The 19,538-nt window shown below is 30.1% G+C and overlaps 1 protein-coding gene across 6 annotated transcripts in view; it reads right to left on the bottom strand.

Moving 5' to 3' along the window:
- LOC143069822 (uncharacterized) overlaps positions 1-18,607 on the bottom strand; it is a 38,607-nt gene extending 20,000 nt beyond the window's left edge. For 2 of the 6 annotated variants that reach the window (XM_076244629.1, XM_076244655.1), the window contains exons 1-10: positions 18,500-18,607; positions 16,688-16,809; positions 16,244-16,383; positions 7,801-7,830; positions 4,077-4,357; positions 3,613-3,763; positions 2,864-3,034; positions 2,279-2,388; positions 1,726-1,813; positions 1,270-1,301 (exon numbers count right to left, since the gene is read on the bottom strand). In XM_076244629.1, the coding sequence (XP_076100744.1) occupies positions 1,270-1,301; positions 1,726-1,813; positions 2,279-2,388; positions 2,864-3,034; positions 3,613-3,763; positions 4,077-4,357; positions 7,801-7,830; positions 16,244-16,383; positions 16,688-16,806 (1,122 nt within the window). In that variant the 5' untranslated portion in view covers positions 16,807-16,809; positions 18,500-18,607. Of the gene's footprint in view, positions 1-1,269; positions 1,302-1,725; positions 1,814-2,278; positions 2,389-2,863; positions 3,035-3,612; positions 3,764-4,076; positions 4,358-7,800; positions 7,831-9,621; positions 9,637-15,682; positions 15,698-16,243; positions 16,384-16,687; positions 16,810-18,482 lie in introns of all 6 variants that reach the window. The other 4 variants (XM_076244649.1, XM_076244642.1, XM_076244635.1 and 1 more) reach the window with 4 other exon arrangements.
- Positions 18,608-19,538: the final 931 nt, after the last annotated feature.

Below are 19,538 nucleotides of genomic sequence, written 5' to 3'. Positions count from 1 at the left end.
AAGATCAAAAAGGGGAAAAAAAAGATCCAAGGAAACTACAAAAAAGCATGAACATGCGTGAGTCTCGCGCATTTTTGGCAGCCCTGGTACAGCTGGATAGTATTATTTTCAAAACTATTAAATTCAACTGCACATGCAAAATGTAATAATCTGAATAGTCACTCAACTTTAAAAATAGCCAATCCCGGATACAAGTGTATAAGCAATGTACTTATTGTGTTTTATTTTTGTACTATCAATTCCAAGTTTACTCTCCACAGCAGTCACTGAGAGTGAGAGAAGGTATTTTACTTAGTATCTTATCACCGTTAATTCTGTATAATGTTTGGTAAAAGTCCGGCTGTGTAAAGCATGAAACGGTCATATATATTTTAGTTTTCAAGGGTTTTTCGATATTTTAACATAATTCACGATCTTTTTGACCCAACCAAAAGATTAAAATTATTAAAAAAAATAGTTTATCAACATGATTTGATGAAAAATTTAAAAAGGTTTCAAATGAAAAATCGTCAAAACTACGTTGTAAGAACTAGAAAACGTGTGCATGTGCACAGGTGAGAAATTTAATTATGCATCCTACATTTCTTCAAAAATGCTTAAATTACCATTGATACCTGTATCTAACGTTCATTTCAAGTATTTTGTTGAAGAAATAGCGTGGAAAGAGCTTCTTCTCTCAGTCAAGCTTTGTAAACATGCACGGATTTTACGTATCCATTTATGGTCCATGTTTTACCATTGACAACTTAAATGTCAAGTCAACATTCAGTTTTAGGAAATGTGAAAAATGTTTTTTTTTTAAACCAATGTCAATCATTGGAATAGCCATCTGATTACCATAATTGCCTTTTGTGACTAAGTCTTAAGGGATTAAAATGGGGATCAGATATAAAATATTGGGCTGGCTTAAATATGTTTTGGAAGCCCTGCCCTCAGGTCTAATCTACTAAACCAACCAAGCAAGGGCTGTAAAGCCAGTGAAGGTTGTTAAACTTTAAATCATCAATCTACTTAAAGATAATTTACTCATTCTTTGAAGCACTGTATCCCCCTTCATAATCCAATACAATAAGAATTTAATAAGAATACATGTTGTGAAACAAAATGTAGGCTAATGTTGTGGATAGTTTCTTTAATTATTTTTTTTTCCTTTTATTAATTCTTTTAAAATTCTAAGGAAAATGCAATAACCCATAAATAATTAACTTGGGTGCTTCCACACCTCTCTCCCTCCCTACAAATCAATTTTGGAACAGATCTATTACTTACAGGAGTAACAGCAATAAGGTCTTTGTCAACTTCTAAAATAGAATAAAACAGAATCCAAATTATAATAAAGCTGACCTTTTCATGTGTCTCAGCTGCAACTTCTAATTCTATTAGGTCTAATTTTTTTATTGTGGCAACAATCAGTATTCTGGCAATAATCAGATCCTTTAAATTGAGGTAACTTCCTTAAAAATATGCTATAAAACAAAGACTTCTGTAGGTATTTGATACATGCTTAGCTAATGCTCAGGGTAAAATAATCAAATATAAATGCCCAACCCAAGGTTAAATGAAAGCAAATCTACGGCTGCCATGAATTATTTCTTATCATATATACAGGTTTAACTATGCATATCTATATTGTTTGCAGATGTCAATCTTAAAATACAATGCTGAAAAGTCTTACTCTACCAGCATTAGGAAATTAGCTGTAAATGTTAAATATAGTAGTCTTACTTTTATCATGAACCATATGATGTAAATCAAAGTACTGCTTCCTGTTAGGTCTGTCACATGTCCAAAACTGGCTTAAAGCATCTTGTGCCTTGATAAATAAAAAATACAATATATTAGATGTTCGTGTGTGAATTACATTAGTGTTAAAAATTATCTACTTTCATTTTTTTTAGTACAGTATTTTATCTTAAAATTTCCATTGATAAATTAAAAAATTATAAAGATACTAAAGTTCCAACTCCCTCAGGCACAGTTGACTTTTTCCCACTATCTGTAGACTTTCCTTGCCAATTTTTAATATAAATAAATAATGAAATATAATAACAATAATAGTTAGATGCAATGTCATGATACCACTATGAAATCTAATGTACCCCTACAGATTCATAGTTTTTTCAGCGCCACATTGTCACTAATTATCTGGAGGTGCAATAAAGTTAAGTATCTTGGATATCAGAATTTCTTATTGCGATTCTCACACACTCACATTTTTAACATCAATACAAAACCTGGCAATAATTTTTGTAATTTCTGTACAAGATTGAAAACTTACGACAGGAGGCATTTTAACTATCATCCAAGACAGACATATTTGTCCACTGACGTCTCGTGTTGTAGCAGACGCTTTGTTATTCAGTAAAATTTGAGCACTTTCACTTCTATCTGTAATAACAATAGTATAACTAGATGAATTGAGAGAATGTGGTGTAGCATGGAACATTTGGTAAAAAATAGCAAGAAACAAATACATATGTGAATGCACTGTAAATATGTTATTAGTCTGTAGTTCCTATCAAACTGACTGAAGCAGAAGACTTAACATTGCAAAATTGTTAATAAATTCAGTCACTGGACCTAAGGAGAAAGATCTCTAAACAGTTGTCGAACTGATTTGTGCTAATGATGGAGCAAATTTATACAAAGTACAACAGGTTGTTCTTATCTAACTAACTTAAGCATAGAACTTAACCATTTGTTTACGCTGACTTTTGTCCGCGCAAGACCGAAAAAAAACCCCCCACTAACTGACAAGGTTCTTGACTTGGGTAAGTCCCTAATGTCATCACATGCTAACTGTGCAATACAACTTTCATTTAGTGTTTTACCCTTACAATCCTGAATTCAATCATGTACTTACCCAATTGTGAAGCAACATATAGAGGTGTCCTTTTTCTGTAATCTAATACTTCTTTACCATCAAACAAGCAGCCTCTTTTAATTAGGGTCTTTAAAGATTTTACTGCATCATTTTTGGCTGCAAAATGGACAGGTGTCTGCAATTCTCCTTTAGTTTTTGCTTCTTTTACAGCTATCAAGTAAAAAGATATGTGTTAGTAATACCAGACCTCTTAATTCTTTATTCAGATTCTAGTGCATTTGTTATTCCCTTTGTTTAATAAAAAGTGAAATAAGAAGGTCGTTTAGACAATGTACATCACAAATAGGCTATTCTTTTAATTTTTAAAATTCGCATCATTCAAAATAAATTTTGTTATCTGTATTCTGCTTTAGTTCACTACTTCAGAAAACAGTGACAGCATAAATGTTAGTTATTTTTCTTCAAACATTTTCTTAAAGGAGTGACAATGTTTTAAGGAAGATAAAAGATAAAATAACAGGGCAATACATCATATTCACTCCAAGTTTTCAAAACAAGCAACACAATTATATAGTTACTGATGAATTTGCTGGCTCATTTCTTTTTTTTAGCCAGAACAGCTCTTATCTTTGGTTCTTAAATATTCTAGTAATAATTAAACCAGCTGCTTTGTTTTGCAAGAAAAATCTTCTGCAATGGTAAATGTTTGTAGAATTTAGATTAACATTAACAATAGCTGAGTATTTTGACTCCAAACTTATAATGAGTCTAGTGTATACAAGATTTACCTCCCCTTTCAATCAAAACTTCACACATTTCTGGATAGTCAACAGCTGCTGCTACATGTAATGGCGTCCTACCAAGGTGGTCAGGGTGGTTTATATCTGCACCTTCATCCAGTAAAAATTGGGCTATATCTACATGCCACATTCGTGCAACCTATGAAGTACAAAGCAAAATCATATTCAACATTGGAATAATTTACAGTATACTGTGGAGTCATTTTTATCTAAATTTCATTTTTTTGTTGATTTCATGGTTACAGGTGCACCACAAATTTAAATGTTCAATGAATTTTAAATTGTCTTAAAGCTTACATGCACACTTTGAATAAACCATGTGATCAAATATCTATGAAAAATAAAAGTTTTCATTAATCCACGAAAATTCATCAACATGAACATAAATGTAGACAAATTATCATCAAGTATCTTTATAGTTGTTGGACAATCAGGACAAAAACATATCAAACCTCATGTAATAATGTTTGCCCATGCCTGTCTGAGCAGTTTATATTGGCACCATTCCTTAGCAAACTTGATATGAATTCTAGGTCTACTACAGCATTAGGATTTTTGGAACGTCCAAGTTCTTTAAAATGATCAAACAATGCCTTGGTCTGTGATGCAATCATAGTGCTGTTTTTCTTCTTTCCATGGCCAACATTTATAGATTCCAGGACTTCAGGGTCAATGGCATCTAGACCTTGACCTTTATTTCCTGGTTGATTTTCCTCATCCTCTGTATTCCCACCTTTTAGGACAAAAATAAATGTTTCACTTTCTATCATCCAGGATTCAACACTTTATCACATCAGATTACTATAAACCCAACTTTCATTTGCAATTTCTCTTCATTAAATTTGTGTGCAATAAGAAATAAATTAAAATTTCTATCATTGTATTTGTAGAACATTACCAAATATAAAAAAGACAAGAAAATTACTGTTTAAAAAGATTAAAGAAATTTTAAAAATAAATTACAATAAATAACAGTTTAATACTAATTAAGAAATCATATTGATCTAATTGTTAAAGTTAAAACTATAAAATTTAAAAAGATACATAAAAAAAAAGGCAATCTGAAAATAGTTTTTCTTCAACATACAGTGACTTGACTGTTAGTGTTGCTCTCCACCAATTGCAACTCATTCAAAATTTTGACCAAATTGCAATTTGTTTTATTAAACCAAATTGTTCAACTGGTCAGGATATTGAACAAATTGTTTAGTCAAAATGTGAAAGTGTAAGGTGATAAAATAAGATATACTTACAATCCTATAAGACTTTAACTCCACTTTAATGATGTTGTGACAAAATTAGTTTATCAGTTTGTATAGTTATATTATAGTCATTTCCATGCTGAAGAGGAACTGTTTATTTTGAATTGCTATAAAATTGTCCGAACCAAGCTTTCATATAGTTTTTCTTTCTAAAAGTATTCTATATTTATAAGAATCAGATATCATTTTAAATAAAACATCATATATTCAGTAAAATATGTGTGAAATAACAATATGCTATTGATAAGTTTTCAGGGGAGATAACCTAAAATATTATTCTTTTGAATAAAGACTTTTTGAAAGAAAAGTTATTATCTCCCCCCATGGAAACTTCCTACAAACATATATTGCAATTTTACACATATTTTACTGAATATGAAATGTTTTAATTCACATAATGTCTGATTCTTATAAATATAGAATACTTTTAGAAAGAAAAACTATATGAAAGCTTAGTTTGGACAATTTAATAGCAATTCGAAATAAACAGTTCCCCTTCAGCATGGAAATGAATATAATATAACTATACAAACTGATAAACTAATTTTGTCTCAACATCATTAAAGTGGAGTTAAAGTCTTATAGGATTGTAAGTATGTTGTATTTTATCACCTTGCACTTTCATGACTTGGCTGCGGTTTTCTACAGCAGTTGGTTCAAATTTCTGACCAGTTGAACAATTTGATTTTATAAAACAAATTGCAATTTGGTCAAAATTTTGAATGAGTTGCAATTTGTGGAGAGCAACACTAACAGTCAAGTCACTGTAACAAGATACTGATCAGAGAAATCCAGTTTATATATCTCTCTTGAAAAGAATGTATAAATCATTTTATATAATCAATTTGTTTCTTTTTTTAATTTGGGGAGGGGAGGTTACGTTACAATTCATTTACAATGAAAGAATTAAAATATCTTAACAGCTGTTTTTATAAATAATGTAAAAGGGGGGTGAGAATTGACAAAGTTGTTGTTCAAAATTATGCCAAATTGTAATCTCATCTGTCCTTATTAATTGGTCTGTTGTCGTCATAACAGATATAGGATATTGCTATAAATAACACATCTCATAGGTGATAAAACTGTCATACATTGAGAAATAACAATAGTTTTCTGCAAACCATAAACATTCTTGAATTGGGTAATGTAGGTCTAAATGATCTGAGTGTTCTAAACAAGACTACAAAAGTGGTGAAATTTTAAAGAAAATTACCATATCTAAGGATTGTAGCACACTAGAAGTAAAATAGGTTTCTGACAAAATGGATGAAGAAATAAACTAGAGGCTCTAAAAAGCCTGTGTTGCTCACGTTGGTCTATGTGAATATTAAACAAAGGGAGCAGATGGATTCATGACAAAATTGTGTTTTGGTGATGGTGATGTGTTTGTACATCTTACTTTACTAAACAGTCTTGCTGCTTACAATTATCTCTATCTATAATGAACTTGGCCCAATAGTTTCAGAGGAAAAATGTTAGTAAAAATTTACAAATTTTATGAAAATTGTTAAAAATTGACTATAAAGGACAATAACTCCTTAGGGGGTCAATTGACCATTTTGGTCATGTTGACTTAATTTTAGGTCTTACTTTGCTGTACATTATTGCTGTTTACAGTTTATCTCGATCTATAAAAATATGCAAGATTATAACAAAAAACGTCAAAATTTCCTTAAAATTACCAATTCAGGGGAAGCAACCCAACAACCTGTTGTCCAATTCATCTGAAAATTTCAGGGCAGACAGATCTTGACCTGATAAACAAATTAACCCCATCATATTTGCTCTAAATGCTTTGGTTTTTGAGTTAAAAGCCAAAAACTGCATTTTACCCCATGTTCTATTTTTAGCCATAGCGGCCATCCTGGTTGGTTGGCCGAGTCACCAGACACATTTTCTACACTAAATAACCCAATAATGATTGTGGCCAAGTTTGGTTTAATTTGGCCCAGTAGCTTCAGAGGAGAAGATTTTTGTAAAAGTTAACAGACGACGCCTGACGTCGACGATGACGACGGATGCAAAGTGATGAGAAAAGCTCACTTTTGCCCTTTGGGCCAGGTGAGCTGAAAAAAAACAAGTCCAAAAATCAAATTATAGGTCAAGGTGAGTTAAATGTTCTTCAACAACAATGAGCAATTGGTTTCTTAGAACTGTCTGTAAATATTTTTATAAATATATATATACATGAGATTGTTAGCACTATTATTTTCCATGCATTTCTCCTGTAAAAATGTTTGGTCCCCACAAAGTTATAGACCTTGCTCATACAAGCCTTTGATATAAACTTCATAAAAAGTTAGAAGAAAATGTATGTGTAGGAGTTCTTACAATGTAATTTTCATTTTACATTACTTATCAGTGAGACATTCGTTCCAGCTAAATGTCAAAATAATAGTTGAGCATAGATTTTCCAAGACATTGCTGATAGAAATCATTGATATAAATGTTATAACAATTCTACAAGAAATTGAGTTCTGAGAAAGCTTACAATGCAACTTTACACAAAATCAATTTCCAAGGGGCATAAGTCCATAAAAACTAGTTAATAAGCACTGATTTTTGTATTAGTCTGAGACATTGATACATGTTTAAACATCAATAATTATTTCATTAATATCTCTATACATTATTTGAAGGTCCTGTCAAACTGAACAAACCCAATACATCATCAGGTTAAGTAAAACAAGGATGTTCCACTGTGAATTAAGACATAACTTCCTTTACAGACATGACAAAAATAAATTAATTAGGACCACAATATTTTTTATAAAAGCTGGCCAAAATGATCAGTGTGTTAATTTTAAACAGAAGCTAAAGCAGGTTATCCAAACTTTTTATTAGATGTTAAATAGCCATATCATCTTTTGTTAAATGTTAAAAAAATCATATCATCTCCTGGTTTCAAACTTACTTTTCTCAATTTTCTTTAATAATGCTTGTTCTATTTAATGAAACAGGTTTTTATTGAAAGATTTATAATCATAATAGTCTGACTAATGCAATGATCAAATAAAAAATTAATTATTTGTTTAGTTTTAATTTTGTGAAAAACAGTAAACGCATACTGGTATATAAGTTGGTATTCAGTAGTGTAGGTATTAAAGTTCTCCTAGGCTAGTACAAATCTGGATATCCTAATTTCTACTACACAGTTGATATATAAATTTTGATTTTTACTTAATTTCACTTAGTATTAATCATAATTCTGATTTCTCCTAGTAGATAGTAGAGCTCCAATTGGTACTATAATAATCCTACTTCCTACTGAATCCCAATTTGCTCTGTAAAAAAAAAATGTATGCATATCTTTCAACTTCTCAAAATCTCTGTGGGAAATTTTAGGCACAATGAAAAACATTTAAGCATGTATTTTATATTATCGCTATTTTGTGCATTTTTCCTTTGATCTTTTTTTGTGATAATTTTTCATATTATGCTACTCGCTTGAGATGGAAAGTTATCACTAGAAACTAAGGAGGCACAGGGCGTTGCTAATGAAATTGACATGAAATTGACAACCTCGTCATAGGTAAAATAGCGATAAACAGATTATCATTGGTCATCTCAACTCGATTGCATTTCTCACTTTCGCTGTACCGGCTCAAGTGAGAAAATCAATCTCGTTGAGATGATCAACGATAAACGATAATCTATAAATATACATGCAAATTGTGTGTTTAATCTGATATTCCATAGTTTTTATTGAGTATGTATATGCTTAAATGTCATTTGAACTTCTTTGCATTCCTGTTTTGAGAATTAAGTTTACATAAATAATAGAGGTCTTCAAGAATGTTACTTCAACACTTCTTATGGGGGAAATCTGTCTAAACGCCAATTTGATCAGCATTTTAGTATTTAACTAAGAAAATGTGATAATCACATAGAAATTTTTTAACATCTGAAAACTGAAATTTCAATTCTTTTTAAGTAAAAATGTTAAAGGATTTGTTCTCAACAATATTAATTCCCAAAAATTTTGACTTTTTTATCAAAAGTTAAGGTTTACTAAGTTAAATATAATTTTTAAGATTTTCAAAAAAATTGTGATACACTATCTTCCAAGACAAAGACAGACAAGAATTATTTACCCCAACTAAATCTGATACACTTGTAAGGCTATGCATATAACCGGACAATTTAACATTAGATGAATGAGAAATGGTTTTGTGCAGGAGAAAAGTATGCAATTAACCAAATTATGCTATTAAGCAGTATGCAATTAAGTGGAATCAACTGTACTCTAATAAGGATTTCTTTTTGGTGAAAGAGGAAGTGTTATCCCAAAATAACTTCTACAACACAAGAAAAAATTTCAATGCTTGGATCTAATAATTGTGCAAAATTTCCTTCCAGTACAAAAAACAGTGTAGAAGAATTTGAAACCACAAAAATGGGTTCCCTAAATATAAGATTTTTCATGTGAACACAAAGTTTAACCTCAAATCAATTTTCCACTTTCATTAAAATATAACATGCAAATCTACATAAGATTCTACAATCATATGCAATATTTCATTTCATTATGAAACTTACCAAATAGAAAGGACACACAGAGAAGATATACAAAGTGAAACTATATGTTTATGGGTTGAAAAGAGAAAACCTAAGAAAGATAGAAGCTATGATCATATCTACATGTAGTCATGTACATTAGAATACTATATATATAACAGACTGATAAATGTGATAACAGGTTTTGGGGAGATGCAGATCTAGACCTCTCTCTCACCTTTTAATTCACTTTCTAAAATGAAAAGTATATCCACATAAGCAAAAAATGCATCTAATTTTTAAGATGCATTTAACTTTTCAAGATCAGAAGAAGGTAAATAAAAATAAATAATTACAAAAAAATAATTTAACTGGCTTTAAGGTGGTACCTAACACTACAGAGAGATAACTCTGTAAAATCAGCAGAACGTTTTAATGATGTTGTGTTGATAAGGGAATATTAAGCTTCTCAAGGATCAAAATAAGTTTTGGTCAGACTGCTATATATAACCAGTGTAATTTTTCTGATTAAACGGTTGGTTCAAATTTTTTGAAATTTTTATATTTTTGTCAAAGCGCCAAAGTAAATACTTTGTCAAAATTTTAAGAAAATTAAACGAGCCAAATTAATTTTAGTTCAGGTGTTCGGTACCACCTTAACTAGAGATAAACAATGTGTTATTGGTCAGAATACATTGATTGGTATTTAAGGGAAACTATACATCAACATCCAGTATGCTATCATGTTTTTTTTTTAAAAGAGAATTAAATTTTGGTCAATATACAAATTCACATTTGGGACTAATATCCAGATATGTTTTTGGTCTAAATATAAATCTTTCATATGAACTAAAGGTTTCAATTCATGTGGTTAAAAATGAGTCAAAACATGCTAACAGAAGCAATAATAAATTAAAAGACAAACAAACAGCAATAAATTGGAAAAGAAAAAAATCGACAAAAAAGACAAACAGCAGCTTAGAAACTTAATCCTGAACCAAACAAATCACAACAAAAAATAAGCAGGTGCTCTGGAAGGGTAAGGAGATTCAGCTACACATGTGGTACCTGCTGTACATGTGTTGCTGATAAAAAGTACAAATTTTGTTATAAATGTTATTTGGTGATGTGACAATTGATAGAATGAGAACATGATTGTGACTAAGACCATTGGGAATATCTGTGGTATCTCATGACATAGATGTTCCATAACAGTCAACCAAATCATGATGGGGTGGGTAAAACTTCCAAAGGGATGTCTTCCACATTACCAATAAACAAATTCTATGGACAAGTTTTTTAGGAAAGCTCAACATTGCAATAGCTGAAAAAGTCAGCCATTTTGTGAAAATTATATGCAACAATAACATCCAGACATTTTACATACAACCTAGGTATAAACTTATATGAACCCATGTGTGTATAATATGTTGATTGAGAAGTGACAATTATAAATACTTTCCCTGTGTGTTGTGTTTTGATGTGCAACTGTGAGTTGAATTTATGTGTATTCCTTTATATAGCCTTCAGGAGCAAGTGTATCTATAACATGGTGTTTCTCATTATTGCTAATAATTAAACTTAGATTTACAAATGTACTACAAATACTACAAGGACAAACTTCAAATGAAGGCACAAAAGGATTGGAAAATGTTATTCCTTTTTCTAGAATAATAAAATCAATTTATACAAATATAGTTATACTTTCTGACTTTTACAATAGTATGTAAGATTACAATTTACATCATTTAAAATGTTGCCAACATTTAAAGCATTTTTTCCCCATTACTGTTCATCAATTGTTGACAGATTTAATTCATTTTTTATAAGATGGTTTACAGATCTGCAGACTCATATTTTCTGCATTTAATTTTTTTTTTAAACAAATTACTTCTTAATTTTTCAGTCTGATACTGCCCTATGAAAAAACTTAATAAAATCTCATTTTCTACCTTCAATGCTTTATGGTGTATGATATGTACATGTATGGTAATAACCAATGTAAATTAATGTATAAAATATCAAAATAAAAATAGTTGTACAATGTACATGTATATATAGTTATAGATAATGAACTAATTTTACAAATCAAATCATAAATTGTTTGAACAAATAAGTAAGTTCGGATTTTTTTATGACATTCCCTAGAGCATTGAGCATTGTATAAAATTGTGATGAATAAAATTATTATAGAAAGGCATTAAAATAAAGAACTTCAAAACTGGCCTTAAAATTAAAGCATTATACATGTTATCAACTGTGAATTCATTTAATTTGTGAGTATCAATTTTCATGGATATTGGATGTGGATAACTTGCATTTCAAAATTATTTTGATTTCTAGGTTATGCCAAAGACTACATACATTCCAAGAGAACATTTGTAATTCAATGAATAATTCCCTATAACCATGAAATCAATGAAAAAGGGATACAACGAAATTAAAGGGAAATTCCGCGATTTTTTACTTATCATCTAATTATGTTCATCTTAACATAAAAAACACATTTGCAAAGTTTTAAATTTATATTCCTTCTAATAACGGAGAAAATCAAGTATTTGTAACTTTTTTGGTTGAATTCTCGAGTGGGTCGTGACGTATTAGCCCGATTTATTGAATTCTGGGAAAAAATAAAATCTGTTTAACTCTTATAGCTTATCGACAATATACGTAATTAAAAGCGCACAGCTGACGAATGGTCGAAGTTATAAACCACAATATAAGAATGAACGAAAGTGAATATGCTTATATATACCGTTTTGTATTGATTGAATTAAACTCCTATAAAATTATCTCTAGTAAATGTTTTTGAATAAATTTAATTAATTATTGTTGAGATTTTTTTCATAAAATATTTATTGAACATTTTTACTGATATTGTTTTGATAATCATTTCAATGCAACTAATGTGTGAGCAGAGTGTGTATATTATTTTGTAAAGGTCACTGTATATTTCTCGGCTTGAGGTCAATTCGTTTACCTTGTAGCTATTTAGCCGCAGCTGTGAGTTCAAGCGTACACAGGTATAAATGTTGTTATTTGGAAAGGATAAATAGAAAGGATTAGAGTATATGCTGTCATGATGTTAATACACTAAGATTAAATACACGATGAGAATAAAGATACAATAATTAAATTGTGTAAATTAATTGAAAATAAAATTCAGATTCGTAATTCCGAAAGTGTATAAAAATAAAAGGAAACAATTTTTGATTACTTTCTTAGCGGCAATTGGCGTAAAGATTCAAATATGAAGCTAAAAATAGTAGTTTTAATCTTTAATAAAAACTAAATGCAATATTACCCAATTTGATATACCATTGTACATCTGTTTGATATCATTGACTTTACCGGAATTTCTTAACTTGTATTCAAATCTGGCTGTGTTTAAATGCTAATAAAACTATTGCAATTTTAAAGTTTTTAATTGACAAAAAAATACAACATACAACATGCATAATTTTTTTTTAGTTTCTTTTTAACATTTTATTCTTACATAATTAAATTCATTTGACAATCATTTACACGAACTTTTTGTGAAAAGAATACTAATTATCTAAGCTAAGGCATTATATCTTTTGAGGATTTTTGAGGATTTTTTTTAAAATTCTATGATAATAGTTGTGCAATGTTGAACATGATAGCCGTCATTAATCCAAATAAGTAATACAGTAGTTGTAATAAAAGTTATACTTTAGTCATGCATTACAGATATTGACGAATTTATGATAGTTCGTTCATACATGTTCATGAAACAATCATTATTAGTATACATGTAAGTTTCCTGACGTATAAGAGCCATTGAGGATGAGCTCCAGAGAAATCAGACTAGTTGCGTTTCGTTCGTTTGTTTGTTGGGAAAGGAGAGGAAATGCAACCGCTTGTACAGATAAACGACAGAATTACCATACAAGCATTTATAGTCAACACAATCAGAAAGAGTTCCCATCGTTAGACGGGGAATATGAAGGCTTCCAAGAATGAACAAGTGACATGTCTAACTCTGAACAGTTAGAGAACAGACTATCGACATCGAACGCTTGTTCTTGATATTTGAAACTGTATGCATATATATACGTATACGTTTATGATATAGTGATGAGTTCTGACAAAAACTAAATTCCTTCATGGTTATATCTTGCCATACGTTTATATTGGTTTGTAAGGTGATTACTCAAAATCGTTATTTGAAAATCCTGTTTGTGAGATGTAGATTCATTTCAATACAGAAATTTCGTCTATATATTTCACAAGTGTATAACACGGAGAAGCTCTGAAGGTTCATTACTCCCATTTTGTTTGGGTGTGAACCATCGATGTTTACAGCAATATCAAGGAATAAGGTGATGATGGTAGAAAGAACTATGGGCGTCATGTGGCAAATATTACATGCATATCGGACAATGAGTTGTCAATCTGTATGAAAAGTTTTCCAATACAACCATATTATTGAGAAGGAATGTAACTTATTATGTTTACATGCTATACTCTCGTACTAGTATTACAGGGTTCTTGTGGCGTTCACCTTAGACACACATCGTTTTAACGATGTTTAAAAAAAGACAGAACCAATTTAATGTCATATTTCCCTATTTTTTAAATATAACTAAAATTCTTTTATCTGACAAGAATATCCCTATTTAGCGAACAAGTAATTTATTCTTTTTTCGGTTATTGAATACCAAGAAAGAAAATAAATCCCGAAATTAATTTGAAACTTTGATACTCAAAAGTTTCCCAGCAAAATATTCACATCCCCTGAGGATAATTAGTGTTCGTCCAGTGGCATATATAACAATTGTGATGACGAATTCCTTCCTTTGTTTGAGAACAATCTTATTGAAATATAAATCTGTGATTTTCCTAGGTCCACAGCTTCAATGAACCAAAGCAAAAGTTATACATCGACCTGTATTTAAATCAAATTGGTTCTCTTCTTCTTTTGGTATACAACTGTAGTCTATCGACATTCGATGATTACATACTGTTGGCATACGTTGGCTAGTCTATTTACAACACTTTTACCCCTATTTATTCAAAATATATGTTTTTTTCTTATGTTCAATGTATACACGTATATATTTTAAATTGCGCTATAGTTCCGTAACTTTATATCCAGTCGTATAAACGAATCGTCGGCAAGTGCGTACATTTTTTTAAATCAATATTTCTGGTCTGTTCCAATCTGTCCTTCACTATTGACAATGACTATATATTACATTTTCCCAAATTCACCCTTGGAAAAAATATTTAAATAGATTTTAATTTCATCAAATCTTATTTTTTGGGTATTATTTATATATTATGAATTATATTCTTTACACCAGAAATGTTATTTATAAACAAGCGTATGAGTTTAGTAATGACAAGTAAGACAGAGTTGTATATTATACATCTGATAGTTCAAAATGGAAAGTTATAAGTTATAAGTTATCAGCCGTGTACACTGATCAATACCTGCAGAAGTGAAACGATGCATGAACTTGCAAGCCCGACAGGAAATCGCTTGAATACCTGGACGTGTCACCTCACACCCCTCACAATACCTTTGGAAGTAATACCTTTAGCCATGCTGGTGATCAGATAAGGGAAGATCAAAATATATTTGAAAAAAGTTTATTACTTTAAAGAATTATGAACAAATTAGATTTTCGAAAACAATTTTCACGGAACACTTATTTATGATTTCAACTTTGACTTTTCACCTAATTCCAATATCAACAGTTTAAAAACAACAGACCATGGTAATTTAAAAAAAGTAAGAATATTTTCCGTATCAAGTTAGTTAGTCGTATTAAACAACCGTACGATTGACAAGATATCGACACGCAATTACGACTACATCGGTTACTGTAGTTTTGTTTCTTTGTGGTTTATAGACATATCGTTTTTATTCATCGGGAAAGAAGACAAGATGGCGGATCTCGGAGAATTGATACTCTAAATTTAAAATCGATGGTGATCGCTTATCTAGCGGAATAAAACTTTAATATCTATGAATTTGAACATTTTTATACAGAATGAACATAATATCAATTTTTGATTTTTTTGCGAAGTTTCCCTTTAAAATAAACCCACAGTATCTCATTTATAAATGAAAAAGCCAAACATAACATGCTGCTTTATATATTGCCTAAATTAATCTAAGTTTAAAATTAGTACCTACATGTATATAAACATATTTATTTCAGACAAAATTAAATATTTCAAGCAATATTGTTGATGAACAGTAACAACCAAACAACCCTTTGGTTTGCTGTCTGTATCCTTAAATAAAGCATGCACTACACTTAATTTACCTTTTGATTGTGCTTCTAACAAAATATCATAAAAATTCATAAAATACCATAAAATATTCATAACATTGGTAGCATACAAATTTGAGTGTTTATTCTTTAGATTTTCTTTAATGTATTTTGGAAAGATCTGTGACAGCTTAAACTACTAAAATCTAGCCATTTTCTAGATTTCTGTAAATGAGTTACCATCGACCATTGCTTTTTAGCATTTTGGTTGAGATCAAACTATAGTATTGCTGTCTGATTCTTTATTGTATAGTAAGATTTTTATGGTGAATAAATTAATTTATGTTTTCTTTGATTTTAATTAAAATAATTTAATTAAAATAGAAATAAAAGAATAAATTAAAAAGTTAAGCACATGGTTCTTTGACATTTTTTCATCAATATTGGTGCAATAGACTATCTGACTCGAGTCATAGCTAAATATTGTAAGTTCTGTTTATATGCTAATAGTAATATGGCAAAATCAGTTACCACTCGTCTTTAACTCGTTTGTTGCATTTGTTATTGACGTCATTCCTGAAATTTTCACACATAGTCTAACCAAATCAAACTTACTTGTCTTTGTGATAGTTCTTTTTGATGCACAATATTGTCTCCATTTGTGTGCCCCTTTCTTGGCTTCAACAATTGCAGCCAGTGCATTTTTCTTTTTATTTGCTTCATCTACCTTACTTCTAAATGTGTTTAGCATTTTACTAAAATGTATGAAGAAAAATATGAAGTGTAATGTGAGCTCCTCTCTAGATAAAGGGTTTTTTTTTCGATGGGAAAAATTAATAGGTAAATGTAATAATAAAAACTTGCTTCAAATCTTTAATTGCAAAATTTTTAATTGCAAAATGTTTAATATCTGTTTGACAAATTCTTGCATCAAGTTTAGAGTGGATTTACTATATTGATAAACTGATTATTCAAATTAATATTTCTGAGCATGTTTCTTAAATGACAAAAATAAGTATAAAAAATAGGATTGTCCATGTAGTTTAAATAAATTTATACCTGTTGTTTTTCAAATTATGATCTGAATCCAAATGAAGCTCAAAGGAACTGTTAGCAAATCCATTTTCATCAGGTGCTACACTGCCTTTAGCCCTCTTCCCTCTTTTCTTTCCATCCATTTTCTTGAATTAAATACAAATTTATGTACAACGATTACTGAGAATATGGAAACAATGTATTTGAATCATACAAACATTGGGAAATATTGTTTAAGGGTCACTAATTTACTGATATGTTAGTTATTTTGGTTTGAAGATATCATTCTTATAAATTAAAGTTTATATTGATATACACATACATGTATGTAAAATAAAAGAAGAATTAATTTGTCTGAGGACATTTATAAGAACTCCCCTCAAGCTTTACAATTATCCAATTTAAAATGGGAATAAATCTATAAAGACAAACAACTCGCTGTCCAAATTTGAACTCTGTCTGTGTGTTGTCACAACTTGTGGTAAAAAGCTCTCAAGAGCATATGGTTGATTGGTTGTACATTTGTATTATTGTATGTGAACCAAATCAGTATAAAACTTTTGTGTTTGTATACTTGTGTTCGCATTCTCTGTCATAGAAATTTTGAGGACTGTGGTTTTTAACATTAATATGGGGACGAAGTAAGGAACACAATACCAATTTCATTTTTTAATAATTCCTTGATATGAAAAAACGTTACCTGATGACAGCATTTCTTTGTTAACATTGCATATGACATCATAACGTAATGTCACAACTAAAATCCCTTACAATTGAACCAAAATCGGAAACGTTATGTACAGTATTTCCGTTTCTTTTTTAAGGAGGCTCGAGGGTATAAAAATTTCAGAAAAAAATCAAACATTTGTTTTTCATTACAAATTTTATTTATTTCCTTTTGTAGTTGTTACTTTATCTTATGGTACAAAATTCATTCAAAACAATCAATTCGTGTTGGCCCCAGATGACTTTTAAAATGTATACATCATTGAAAAAGTTCCAAATTATCTCCCTTTGGTGGAAAAATGCCATTTTTGGCTCTAAAATTGAAATATCTTTTTCAACTCATCGGTGACCTATCTTTTTTAATATAATTTCCGTATAAGCTGTACTTAAACTAAATTATTGTAAAATTTTAGCGATTTCTGTAATATATTTCTTTTTTTTATTTCGATATTAACTTTATTTCTCCTATTACTTCAACAGAAAAAAACCACCTTTACAAAAATATATGCTTCTTTCGAAGGCAGATTGTGAGCGCAAATGAACGGTGACCCCACTTTTTTATTTTATTTTTCTATTAACTATAAGATAAAGTTCATTTATAGAAAAATATAGAGAAATCCTATATAAATGATTTAGACCCGCGAACCCTCTTAAACAAATATTAAGTTACAAAAAAATAATTTATACAGACTTTATTCCCATTTAATACAGGTAATGCCTGCCTCATATTAAATGGACAACGATTTGTTTTTTATGTCGATAATGTTACCTTAGAACTTGATTTAAATTATGTGACTAGACTGTAGTGTAGACTAAGTGTAGTGCAGGGACAGTTTTTTTAACTGGAAATCTGGATTATGAAAATGTCATATTATATATATTTTTTTTGTAAAAACTTTAAAAATTCATTTTTTTTTCTTTACTTTTTTATATATGGTTGAGCAGAGACATATCTCTGGTGTAAGCAAATGTGGTTGCTTGTATTTGTGTATTTTTGAGTGAAGATTTGTCTGGTTTTCCTGCTATCTCTATCTTTTATAACTAATTATTTAAATGTCAGTTTTAATGGGATAATCGTTGTATAATTTTTTACATTGTAATTTCACTCACTGTGTCTGCAAGATATAATTACACGACAAAATCGAAATTGTTGACATAAAGCTCAGTGCACGACGCCATTTTGTTTACTGTTACCGTAACAACAAATTCCCGCCATAATAGGGTCTGACAATGTACGGTAACATACTTTTAAATTGCAAATCACCATAACGGACAGGTAAATCATTCAACAACACATATTTTTTCGTTTAAAGGGTAATCGACTGACAAATTTATTACTTTCAGATTAACTCCAACTCGTTAATTTGATTGATAACATTCATAAAGTGTTACTTAAGAATACTTTAAACAAACAGTGAAATGTTAATAGAGTATCAGCATTTCGTGAGTATTTTAGATCATTTTAGACACAATCAATGATAACCTCTGAAGACTGTTGATGGTAATGTGAACCAGTGGCGGATCCAGAGGGGGGGTTCCGGGGGTCCGCACCCCCCCTTTATTTTGGCCGATCAATGCATTTGAATCGGGACATATGTTTGCACCCCCCCCCTGCACCCCCCCCCCTTTGCCCTGGGCTAGCACCCCCCCTTTCGAAAATTCCTGCATCCGCCACTGTGAACATATATAAACATAACTATAAATAGACAGAGAATCATATGTTTTAACGCAGATCTTTTTAAAGTCTAACTAATCATGTAGATAAAAAAAAATATGTAAATAATCATTTTACGTGACTGTGTCACCTCCATTTAAGGTTAAAAGTTAGGCGGTATACATACAGACTAAAATGAGGTAGAATAATTATTCAGAAAGACAGAAATATATCAGGAATATAACGAATTATCATTTCAATATTCCACTTTTCTAATTGTTGGGGAAAAGTTTGTCTTAAGTCGTAGCTATATATATATAATACCTCTTCTAGATATGCTATGATTTTCAGTGTTCCAATACTAAAGGCAGAAATATTACTTTGTGGATAGAAATTGTAGAATAACTATGATTTCGTGTGTATACCCATGGCATAGCAATGTTTGCATTGACACAGTTTCAATTTAATAGTAAAACATGCTCCTATATGTATGAG

Source organism: Mytilus galloprovincialis, chromosome 1 (assembly GCF_965363235.1).
Source record: "Mytilus galloprovincialis chromosome 1, xbMytGall1.hap1.1, whole genome shotgun sequence".
Classification (NCBI taxonomy): domain Eukaryota; kingdom Metazoa; phylum Mollusca; class Bivalvia; order Mytilida; family Mytilidae; genus Mytilus; species Mytilus galloprovincialis.
This window is presented reverse-complemented; position numbering and strand designations above follow the sequence as displayed.